Source organism: Atta cephalotes (assembly GCF_000143395.1).
Source record: "Atta cephalotes unplaced genomic scaffold scaffold00004, whole genome shotgun sequence".
In the NCBI taxonomy this organism is placed as follows: Eukaryota; Metazoa; Arthropoda; class Insecta; order Hymenoptera; family Formicidae; genus Atta; species Atta cephalotes.
In genome coordinates this window covers 4,384,849-4,397,728 of record NW_012130068.1, presented here as the reverse complement: position 1 = coordinate 4,397,728, position 12,880 = coordinate 4,384,849, and the positions used below count along the sequence as shown (strand labels likewise).

Sequence of the window (12,880 nt, the reverse complement as noted above, 5' to 3'; positions counted from 1 at the left end):
CGTACGTACGTACGTATATATATATATATATATATATATATATATATATATATATATGGCTAAAAAGAAGAAAACTGCTTTTAGTAGAATTGCGTGAGTTAAGTATAGATGCGAAAAAAAAATAAGACTGATAATGTAAATGGAAGGTTATTGGCATTGTAATTATATATATATATATATATATACTCATATTTCATGAATAAATTTATTAATTGATTTTTCATTGATATGTTAATATCCTCGATAATGAAAAGAAAAGAAAAGGAAATAAGAAAATTAACTCACAGAAAAAATGTAGATGGTAATAATTATTTACTATTTTATGAATATTTATTAAACAATATTTATATGTATATTATATAGATTAAATATTTTATAGAAAAGTATATGGCATTATTATGTGAATTTGTACTCTTGACTTTGTATCTTTTATCTCTCTTAAATATGTATATTTATTATCAACATTAAGTATTTGTATCAAATTTTTTAAGCTGATAATTTTTTAATGTGTTTAAATGAATATTTACAGATAAAAATTATTTCATAAAAAGAAAATTTCTATAAACTATATACTTATAAAAATTTCTGAATCAACATTTCAAAACATTATGTTATAAAAAATTATTTCTTTTACTTTTTCAATTCAAATTTGCGTGAGTCGCGGTAAAGTAATTACCATTTTCTGATTTTGCTAATGTTCTGCTTAAGTGAATGTTTTATCACCGTAAAAATTTTAAATGAGTGTTTAAAGTATTGTACGTTTTTTAATTATATGGTCTTTTTTAATTAGTGCGGTAAAAGTTAGTCGTTGAAGTAAATATTTTTAATATGAATTTCTAGGAATCCAACAAGTTCTGCTAAGAATATTCATAAATGCATATATATTGTGTTAATAAAAAAAGGAATGTTTTTTGAGACGCGTTTGACTCCGTGGTGGCACGTTTACCTTAGGGTTGAGATCGCTGCCCTGTTGCATAAGTGTGCCGACTGTAAACCAAAAACTGTTGGCCAGGCTGAACTCGTTGACAGTTCTCAGTAGAGGAATGTCGTCGCTGTCCGGATCCAAGGCGCTCACGTGACTGCCCTGGTGACAATGTGATGAGCCCCCCGTCGAGTGGTGCAGTTTTAAAAATAATTATACTAATTCTACTTAACTTATATTTCTTACATGCATTGTATATTTTTTAATATTTTTTTCTACACTATGCAGACATGAATAATGTTATGAAGGACTGAAAATATAGATGCGGAATAACTCTAAATTTTTTTTTAGTAAACATTTTTTTTTAAGAAATAAAATTTTTCTTTTTTACAAAGTATCTGTTTTCTTACGTTATTAATGAAGAATGCTGCATTAAAACATATGTAATTTCACTTATTAATTAATTATTCTTTCTTCATCTAATATTTATATATCTTGTAATATACGAAATATAAATCGAAAATAAGCTTTGTTACAAAATTATATTGTATGAAAAATATTATGAAACACTTAAAGTAACAATTTTTTAAATGATTGAAGAATAGTAGATACCTACATTTTATTATTTTAATTAAAATATAAAATTACATAATATTTAAAAAAGCACTCTGCATTTTGTAATTTAAATACAGTCCATCGATCACACCACTCGACGTGAGCCTACCTGCAAAGGACATTTGCAGCTTGGGCAGGGAGACGGCTCCACCCACTCGAAGGGCGAGAATCTTGCCACTATCCATATCGTTAAGGACACCACCACGTAAGCGCCTAGCAAGAACAACCAGATCTCCATGGCGAGGGGAGTCATGAACGAGAAGAGCCGCGGTGGTGTGCGTTTGGTTACCTGAAGCATTGACGTTTGTTGTTACTATTCTTCGAGAATTGATCTGATCGACCTGATACGATATCGAAGATAAGATGTAGTTTCATGAATGCATTCTTCATGTCCAACCATCACATCGCGTTCCTTGCTGAAAAATAATTTGAAGACGCGAGATGTAACTCTCGCATCTTCTTTCCTTGCACAACATTCAGTTTCTCAAACGGCTCGAAAGACAATTCTTTATTTCGACGGAATTACGAAAGCATATTATTCTCCGGTGCGCGTCGAGCAGAACACAATGGCGGTGCACTCTGAGTGCAATCGTCGTACGTGCTGCTTTATTTTTTAACGAGAGATTGCTAACGTCGCAGGAAGTAATTGAGATTGGATTGTAAGATACGTATAGTCCATTGATAAAAATGTAATCAGATAGCTAAGTATTCTAAATAATTTATTTTGAAAATGTTAATCCCCTTTTTATGTTAATCTTTGATTATATAAAGAAGATTTACTATTTATTCTTTCTTCAATGATCAATGCAAATTAGAATAATGTATTATGAGCTTTAGCTCTGAAAACACAATGGAGGAGGGAGGGAGATGCGATATGCTTTATAAAAGATTTTACGATATTGTAACAATATCGCTCCAAGATTTACTCGATTATTTTACTCGCAGTGAGCATCCCTGTAATATTGCAAATATATGACTCGCAACATAAACATATATAAACGAATTGACGTGTGCCTTGCAAACAGACATCTACTGTTTGCACTCTAGCGAGATGATGGATTTATGTGCGCGCTGCCTCGTGAACAGGTACTATGCAGCGTTCGGGGGCGGTGAACGTGAGAGAAACGGGCATGTCGGATGAAGGATGTCCCGACGGTGCGGTTGGTAAGTACGCGAAGGAAAACGATAGAAGTAGTCCAAGTGGTGGAGCACCTCGTTGAGTGTACCTTAGGGTTGAGCCCGCTGCCCTGTCTGAGGAAGGTACCGGTGATGAACCAGAAACTGTTGCTGACAGTAAATTGGTTCTCTACCACGTCGCTCTCGGCCAGACACGGATGCGGATTGTTCCACTCGTACGGACTGAAGCGTGCCATCACGAAGAGGGTGAAGCTCACTAGCATGTAGGCGGCGAGCACGTAGAGCCAGATCTCGACCGCCAGCGGATTCATGAAGGAGAAAAGCCGTGTCGGTTGACTGGACGGCACCTAAATTACGTCACGCTACGATTTTAATTAAAACGGATCTCGTTTCGTGGTGCGATGCGACGCGACGCGGCACGGTACGGCGCGGCGCTGCGGATCGAGTCAACTTTTCCTGGCAATCCTGGATATTTAAAGGCTCTTTTCGCGAGTGCACGTTGAAGAAAGAGAATTTGTGAGACATGCAATGCAGATTATTTGATAAATTAATTTCTCGTATTTAAGTAAACGAATTAAAATCTCCTGGATTACATAAATACGTCTTGCGTGACGTGTCTTGTGTGACTGATATTATCATAAAATAATTAAAGTCTATTATGTTTCTCATTATTTAGTATAATAACATGCTCATATGAAAATCATTTTTGCTAATATACTAATGCAATATGCATATACTGAAATATAATTAAGAATTAAACATTAGAAACATAAATGTACTTTGATGAAGGGATAATAAAATATTAACATTATGTCGCATACAAATGTAATTTTAAAAGAAATCGACAGCACGTGTTAACTCACCTTAAATAAAATTCCAATTCCGAGATTCATAAATGGCTTTGTGAAGTCTATTACGCTTTCCCTAGCATAATTAATCGTCATGGAAGCAACTGCCAGATCCGCTCTCTGAAAGAATTAAGTACTCAACAGAGTTAAGAGAATTCAATTTCTTTGATAAAGTTGAAGTCGAAATCATATAAAAACAGAGATGCTTATAATATCTGAAAGATAGTAGGAATTAATAATCACATAAAGAGTTTTATTAAAGAAATATTTTTCGTTCACATTTCATAGAATGCTTTCTTTTAAACAGATAAAAATAATTAATACGTATCGCGTAACATTTACATCAAGCAAATGTATTTCTTCATACATAAACGTGAATGAGAGAAATAAAAATTATTGATAAGTTTTCGTTTACTCTGCGAAATCGTGGATGAATTCTTTACGAACGTGCGAATGTTGCGGACTATGAGACATCATTTATGTCATCCTCCTGACTTAGAATATCCGCCTACGATTTCGTAGGTTTCCAAGGCATCGTCCTTTTTCACAAGAGGCAGATTGCTTTGCATGTTTTATAAACTGCTGATCTTCGGTATTCAAAGAGCACACTGAAACGACTGTTGCGAAACGACTTTGTGCATGTTTTCTCCGTCTTTTTGCATCTCATGTTTCAAGCTAGTAAATTTTTAATAATAATTTTTAATAACAATTTTTTCACGATATATTGTATTGATATTAATTTTTGAGGAAACTAAACTTTAATATACTCGTATATTAAATTATTATTTTTTTCCTCGCTTTCTTTTTCCTTGGTTATCGTTATGCTTTTAATTGCGATATATAAACAACAAAAAATTTTTAGTTGCTAAATAAATGATTAATATATGTAAAAATGTTAAAATAAAAAGTTTTAATGACTCCAAGAATTAATAAAAAGTAAGTAAATTATGTGAGTCTCCGAGGTTGTTAATGTATTAATAATATTTATAAGATGATAAAATATAAGTTGCAAACAATTAGAATGTATTTATATTTGAAATATAGAAATATCTTTATTACTTTATACCATACATTTCTTATACATAATAAAATATTGCAGAATACGTAGATATATTTATATCAAAGGCTAAATGGTTTATGTATCACATTCAGTAAAATTGGTTATAGAATGTCAAAAGCTTTTAGCAATCATGTAAATCTAAATGTAAATGTATACGCAATACGTACGTGTTTCGATATTATTAGCAACAAATGCTTGAATTATCTATTGAATAAAAGCAAAGCATTATCTCGAAGAGAGTTTGTTACTTGTTACATGCATGCGATAAAATCAATTCAGCTAACCGCATACAATAATAATGCGCAACAATAATAATATACGTATAAAATAAAATAATTGTGCGTATAAAAATTAATATGCTTTGGAAAACGATATATCCATTTTTGTCCATAATTAAAATATTATTGCAGATATTAATTTTTTATTTGGCTGCTAATGATTCCTTTATTGTGTATATTATATATACATATCAATATATCAATACTTTTTTGAATTGTACTATCGTTAAAAATTGTCAGTATTTTTAGAATCACAAAACTCGATTCGGATTTACTCTTACGCCAATAATATTTTTGCATAGTTGTATGTGCAACTTTTCCACGAATAATATACAGTTTTGTTTTTAAATGTACATAAGTCTGTTTCATATATCACGCTCTTGTGTTTTCGTCTTGTTTCGATAAAATTTCAAGTTCTATAAGTATTTTTTTTAATTTTCGCTTTCTAATGCATTAATGTTTACTGGATAATGTTTCTATTTTTCCTTAAAAATTCGTACGCGAGTGAACATGTATTTTCTCTTCCTGTTAATACCGACTATATACAATAGATGCGATCGCGAGGAAGCAGGAAACAGTACGAGTGGAGAACTACTACTAGTAACGGAAAGACAATATTTACTTACTCTGGATATATACAAGCGCAGAAAAGTTAGAATTTTAATCAAAATTTAAAAAGGAATTGTTGAAAAAATTTAAAAAGGAATTATTGAAAAAAATTTAAAGATTCTTTGTTCTAAATGTTTTATTTTAATTATTAATAGATTTTTTTTGTTAATAAAGGAAATTAAAATAAGGAAAAAAATTTGAAACAACAGAAAAATGAATAAAATAGTAATTAGTTTTATTTTTTACGTATATATTATAAAATAATCAATAAATGAGGGTTCCATAAATTTTGATGTATTAATTTATATTTTCTGAAACAAATATTAATAGTAAATTTTTATAATGTAGATATTTATTAAATAATAATGTGAAGTTAATAATAATTTTGAAAACATAAATATATTTGTATGTCTTGTATTGAGAATTCGATTGCAAATTTGCATCTTTGTAGGTGTTTCTTCATTGTCCTAGTGGAATCAAACTTTGAAGTTCAATTATATAATAGATGTAAAATATTTTTTTTAACGAAATCTTTTCTAACTGACTAAAAATGAAGCGTACAACTACTGAAATATTGATGCACTATTAATTTGCAGATTTATATCAGATGTATATCACGTTCCAATTTAATAATCCAATTTAATTATGATATTGTAATAATTAACAATAAATTTTAATTTCTTGTGTAAATTATGCGAACATTGCTTATGCGCCTACTCGATCATGCAGACAATAATGGATCGGTGGCGAGAGATTAAATTCGAAAGATGCTCGGAAGTGCATGTATAAAACTTTGATTTTAATAACTGCACAATTTTACAATTCAAATGACAAAGTGTAACATCTGCGAGCTGATCTATGAATCGAAATATTAAATACCGTCGTTTGCTCATGGGAAAAATAGTTAATCCAGATGATTCTTGTATCCAACTACAGGTGTAATGAAATTCCTCGTGGGATGGATTTATTGCGACACGTCTGCGGAAATTTACTTTGCTTTGCATATAAAATCGGCCTCTTGGGTCGTGTGTACCCATTCTCTACCTCGATATTTCTCCTAATATACTATGCTTGCGCAATTTCAACAACATTATTAACACATTGCATTCGAAATTAGGTTCGATAAAGAAAATAATATTTGATATTATGTTCATATTTTCACTAATACAATCATATTTTTTTAAATTATAATTTGAAAAATGAGATTTACTAGCTTATTATATAATTATTTATCGTTGTTTCTATTACTTAAAATAATTTGAAATGAAATACTATATCAAATCCACATTGATATAGAAATACAAATGTTTAATTAATCTATACCGTAATTACTTTTTATCTCGTGATATTCATTCAATTTTTTTCCGATTCGCGCAACGTGTTGATAATTCAATTTTTTAATTTTAATTTAGCGCATGTTAATACCAAGTTATCTCATTTATCATCATAACGTTTATTTTATTTCTTATAATATTGTATCTCATCGTGCAAGTTATGAAAGGAAAACACGATCTGTGTATTCTGTCTTACCTTATCCATTAGTTCACGCACTATTCCGTTCCACTCTTTCGTTTCGGGATCGTACACTCCATACATGTGATCGGGCACCAATTTGATTGCGTATTGGAAACCGACTTGGCAGGCGATCCGCTTGAGCAAATCGATGCAGAAGCCTTCGAACCTTGCGTTACCAGTCAAATTCTTGTCTTCTTTCACCATGACGTAGGGTCTTTCCTGTGGAAGATTGGATCCCATTGATAGATCATAGAATTGTGTTCATCGTGACAGGCGAAAGGCAAAGGCAACCCCTTAAAAATTCTTATTTCCGCGTGAGATGGTTATATCAAAGAAAAAAAGGTGAGAAAGAAACTGCCATTCCATGCAAATATATAGCATTTTCGCTTGTCCCTCAAATATTTCCTTTTTGCAACACAGACTGAATTTTTCTGAGAGTACAATAACGCTGATAAAACGTTCCCTCGACCAAGATTTTTCCTTAATATGACAATTCGTGATTCTGCTATTTTTTTTCTTTTTAATATTCTCTCTAAAGCGTCTCTGAATTTTTTTCCTTACAAAAACATTACATTACATTACATTATGTTTTTTCTTATTAAATGATAAGATAGTAATGAATCAAATTACGTATTTGAATATTTAACATATCATAAAGATAGAAAGTTTAGAAATTAAGTTTTCTAATTTCTATATATTATTTATCTCATATTCATTATTTTAAGATCAATTTAATATGAACATACCGAGTAATTTAATACTCGGTATATTCAATACATACTTTTGTGATTCATAGATTGTTAGATATTATTTATAAGTACACATTGAAGATGCTGTGTGGCATCTTAAATATGTGGACACTATCTCTACGCGGCATAACAAACTTACCCGACCCCATTTAGAACAGCTTTCATAGCTCCATACGATCCACTTGCAGTATCCTTAATGATTAATTCTAACGCTACGAGGTCGCAAACGTGACTAAATTGGATACAAGGTATCATTACCTCTCTCGTCATCACCACGAGCGTAATATTGGTCGTCGTAGTCTCGTAAAAGGCGTCTAGATCCGTGACATTAATGCCAGACCCGGATTTCCACTCGCCGACTTTAACAAGCTCCTCTTTTTTTAGTTTTAAGAGATCCAACTTGAAATTGTTTCTCTTTCCTTCATTGAATTCAATATGTCCGGTTAATCCATGTAAGCCTGCCTGCAACAGAAACACTCGTAAATCTAAATCGATTGTCGATTCGGTTTATTCATTAATTCGTTGCGATAAGTAATAAATGAATGACATCCTTCATTTTATGTATTGCAAATGTGTTACTAATAATATTTTTAATTATTGCAGAAGTACCATTTAAGCTTCTCTCCATAGAGCAAAAATGTAGCGGTTAATTTTTTATTTTTAAGGATTTTTTATTTTTATGATGTGTGTAACTTAGCCATATAATTCTTCAAGCTTTGTATCTCTACTATTTAAAAATAGATAGGATGTGAGAAAAATTGCATTTTTATGGTAAATAGTGGTCTCTCATGAAGAAGATAATATTTCGAAGTCGAATTTTAATATGCGAAACATTACGAAATTAAATGTTACCGTCCAAATTATCATTAGATAAAACACGAACATCGAAAAGTAATAAAATTTTTATACGCAACATTATACTCATAACTGTTTAATAACGAACAGCCGGATTTACTGTTCGTTAAATCATATGCGCGTCTGATTCTGGTTAAATTTATTTTTCCTCCGTGTCCAGTAGCTCACAGACACGCATACACGTATACACGATTCATTGCTGACGGCCTACATTTCCGGTGTATACAGTTGGCGAAATTTTTCGCATTAATTACCGTTTGTGGTCTACCGTCGGTTTGCGCATAGTTTATTTGATTTATCTTTTTTCTTTTTTAGTATATGTTAGTTTGTCGAGTTAATGGAATATTCAAAATGTGCTTCTTTTTAAACTTGATCACTTAGTCTATCAGTATAGTAAGATAAATCCTACATTGAAAGAAAAGTTTTTTAATATTTGTGTTTAATCATAATTATAGTTATTATTGTTATAACAATAGTAGCAATTGTATAAAATAAAATATACATAAAATATACACTTCTATCAACAAGTATATGTATCTACATAGCTGGCATCAATTAACATTAATTAATTCGATTAAAATTAATTATAATAGTAATAAACGTAATGATAGTAATATATAATTATATATAGTCACAAATACACAAAATTTATATCTTAATATATCTGTATAATTTTTGAATTTTTATGTAAATATTTTTATTACATTATTAATCAGTAATTAACGATATTCTCAACGATATTATTCTCACGATATTATTTAATAAAATATTGTTGTTCGTTGTCTTTTTAACGCATGAATGTTTTGAATATCGAAGACTGATGCATGGTCATATAACTTTTTAGACTCGTGTTTCATTCCATTTGTAATATGAATTTAATCGGGAATGATAGCTGTGCGGAATGCGAGTGGGTTTATTATATTAAAATGATCGATATCTCATCTACATTAAAAGAATTCGAACGGATTTTTATATGAATATCTCGTTCGTATATTGCTCAATCCACAACACAGTAAATTCCAAACTAAAGGAAAATTTAATTGTTGTACACAGGTTTTATATTTTTCTGAAAGACCTCACAGATAAAAAAGATCGTTACCGAAAAATTTTAACAAATATATATATATATAATTTTTCTGTTTTTAAAATATATTATTTACGATCTATCGAAAATCACTATAACTGTGAAAAGTTATTACATTATTTGAATTATTTTAGCCAAGAAAAAAGCTTTTAAATCGAGTTACAAAGTTTTACAAATTTGGCGCAGTTGTTAACACGATTTGGTAAAAGCCGGCGTATGTACAAAAATACAATGGTTTTCACTCGTCCGTGCTTGAGGTAGTTATCTCTAACGTATTTTTACAACTTTTATGATTCCATGAAACGTATTGTCAAATTATTTCGGAAAAAAGAAATCTTCTTTCATCAACCCGACAGTTGATGCGAGAATTTTAGCAGTTTAGATTCTACGGTTAGGATTTTTATCGGGCTGTCAGCAGTATTGCGGATCGTACGCTGATCGATAAATCTCCGTCGTGATATCTCGTCAATCGACATCGACGAGCCGGTTCGCAAAATCAAAAATACGCCGATGTTCGCGAAACAAATGGTAAGCGCACCGGAAGTAACCTGGGCGCCGCCACATGTATTTTCGGTACTCGACGTGCTCTCCATCCGACGAATACGCACGTTAATTACGCTATGCGTGCGTCGATGCATCACGCATGTAAAACCATTACACACGCGTACATTGTATGCAACAGAAAACGCAGCTCAGGATATTTTGCGGAAGCATGTCGCTATGTACGAATAGTTTAAAAAAAGGTAATAAAACGCAAAACTATCATTTGTAAAGGATTGATACGGAATATCCGGATTGTTCATTGCAAAATAAAATTTTGTATAAAAATAGTGTAGGGGAAGTTGCTGCGGTTGCTTGAATTGTTTATATATATATATATATAACACACATACATATATATAAAATGTTGATGAATAAAATATAGGTATACCTATATTACTTATTGTAATATAAGCAACGTTTAATAACATCAATAGAAAATAAATGAGTAATATAGACAAAAATTTGACAGGTTACATCTTATTTTTATACAGAAATATAATTATTATATATTTCTTTGCAAATTGAAATTCTTAATCGCTGTCTTATACTTCGCCAAAGTTAGTGTATTTCATGTTAGTATTTGTCTATGAAAATTAGTACTAGCATTCCTCGCTAACATTCACGAGGGTATACGATGGTGAATTGTATTTCCGTCGGCGGCACATATAAATCCATTTGCTAACGAAGTTGCATTTCTAGGTTCGCTTATCCAGCTGATGTTAAAACATATTAGAAATAAGACATCGTTATTATCATTGTTACATTAAAATAAGGAGCGTTTTTATAATAGTTATTTTTGTACATGTAATATTAAACACATGTATTGGACTTGGCTGATAGCTATAATTTTGTTTTATCATAACAATATTGAATTTCATAAATTATTTAAACCTGTAGAAATAGTCCAGAGAGTAAGTTTTACATAATTTGTAATAATCAATTCAGCATTTTTATATGTATTTTAAATTGGGAAACGATATAAATTTTAATAGAAATTAAAATTGAATATGGATACAAAATTAAATTACACTTCTGAATTTTACATGACGATTATTAAATAATTAAATAATAAAATAATAAAATACTGTTTAGTAACATACGTTGACAATTTTAATTAAAACAGAATAAAATGCATGACGTATTATTACTTCTTACGCAATACATTTGCAACAAAAAATTTTTTTTTGTTTTAATAAATATATTTTACTTATTTAGAATTTTTCTACATTTTACATATATTTTAATAAACTTATGCATATTTTAATTGTTGTTAGATTAAAATCCATTTGTTAGCTAAAATATGTTAAAATATGTAAATATATGTTTTTAAAAATATATAAAATGTAGAAAAAATTTAAAAACATATATTTACATATTTTAACAATGAATTAATTGTGATTGTGTGCTGATTAATTATTTTATACTTTGGATAAATCGATTGTTTCTTATGCACGCACATTTGCTTCCCCTGTGTTCTCATATATGTTTCCACACCTTTAGAGTATGGAAGTAGAAGTGTATCTGAATAGGTAAAGCTGCAAAAATCCTCCTACTTGCAGAGGTACATTAATCTTGCCGCTTTTATAGCGAGTTTTACCTTTCAGTGCTCAGCTCAAGTTGTTTAAACGATGGGGTTTGGGAAGATTTTTAAGCGTAAATTAATATGTGAAATTTGTCAGAATTATAAAATAATTAATATCATACACATATGTTATTACATTTTACAGAAAACTAAAATTATATTATAGTCTCATGTATAAATAAACGCGCGCGCGCGCGCGCGCGCGCGTGTGTGTGTGTGTATGTATGTATTATATGTTACGTGGAAAAAGAATGTTTGGTGATAAAAAATTTAGATCGACAGTTAATTTTTTTGTAATAAAATTATTAAATGGTTTCCTGTGTTTAATTTAAATACTATGATGGTAATACCGGCTTAAAATGTTAAGCTGGTCATTATCCACTCAACGTTACCTAGAAATACGTTCGCATTGATAATTTACCAGATCGCTCATTTATTTACACAGTTATTCACAGAACAGCAGAAATGGCGGACACGATTATTTTGTTAATAGGATACGGTCACGTCGGAAGCTGCCAGTTTACCGTCGCACAGGATTTAAATGCATACGCGGAATGTAACCGCGATAGTGCAGTTGCGCTCGGTATATACTATCTCTTCGCGGCATGCTATTTATTTCGGATTTAACATGAAAGGAACGTCGATAACCGATACGGTGCAGCAACGTTTCGGAAAGTACCGCAGCCACGAGACGAGAGCGCGTTGATATTTACGAACGAGTAGATGTTACGTGAAAGGAATAGAATAAGCAGGCTTACCAGGAACTTTCATAATTTCTACGGCAAAGTTCTTTTTTTCTTTTTCTTTCTCTTCTTTTTTTTCCTTTATTTTGAACCTATTTTTATTGCCTGATAACATTGTACGTTTTAACCGAGACGCAGTGCATCCAGATAATAAAAAGATTGCAAGAGACTAAACAATACTCAAGATACAGTTTATATATCGCCATATATCACGTTTCCTTCTCACCGACAATTGTCGAAGATATACTGCTAAAAACTACTGTGACTGTATAGTATGACAAAATTTTGAAAAATTGTCACGACTTATCGATGTCGCCTTCTTTCATTTTTGCACGTTTTC

The 12,880-nt window shown here is 30.8% G+C and overlaps 1 protein-coding gene across 1 annotated transcript in view; it reads right to left on the bottom strand.

Annotated features, from left to right (window-relative positions):
* The window catches only part of LOC105626152 (glutamate receptor ionotropic, kainate 2-like), a 152,043-nt gene that overhangs the window by 17,605 nt on the left and 121,558 nt on the right, over nucleotides 1-12,880 (bottom strand). Inside the window, exons 7-12 of the mRNA XM_012207464.1 lie at nucleotides 7,992-8,195; nucleotides 7,000-7,203; nucleotides 3,538-3,642; nucleotides 2,764-3,021; nucleotides 1,647-1,826; nucleotides 947-1,084 (exon numbers count right to left, since the gene is read on the bottom strand). Coding sequence (XP_012062854.1) covers nucleotides 947-1,084; nucleotides 1,647-1,826; nucleotides 2,764-3,021; nucleotides 3,538-3,642; nucleotides 7,000-7,203; nucleotides 7,992-8,195 — 1,089 coding nt within the window. The remainder of the gene's footprint in view (nucleotides 1-946; nucleotides 1,085-1,646; nucleotides 1,827-2,763; nucleotides 3,022-3,537; nucleotides 3,643-6,999; nucleotides 7,204-7,991; nucleotides 8,196-12,880) is intronic.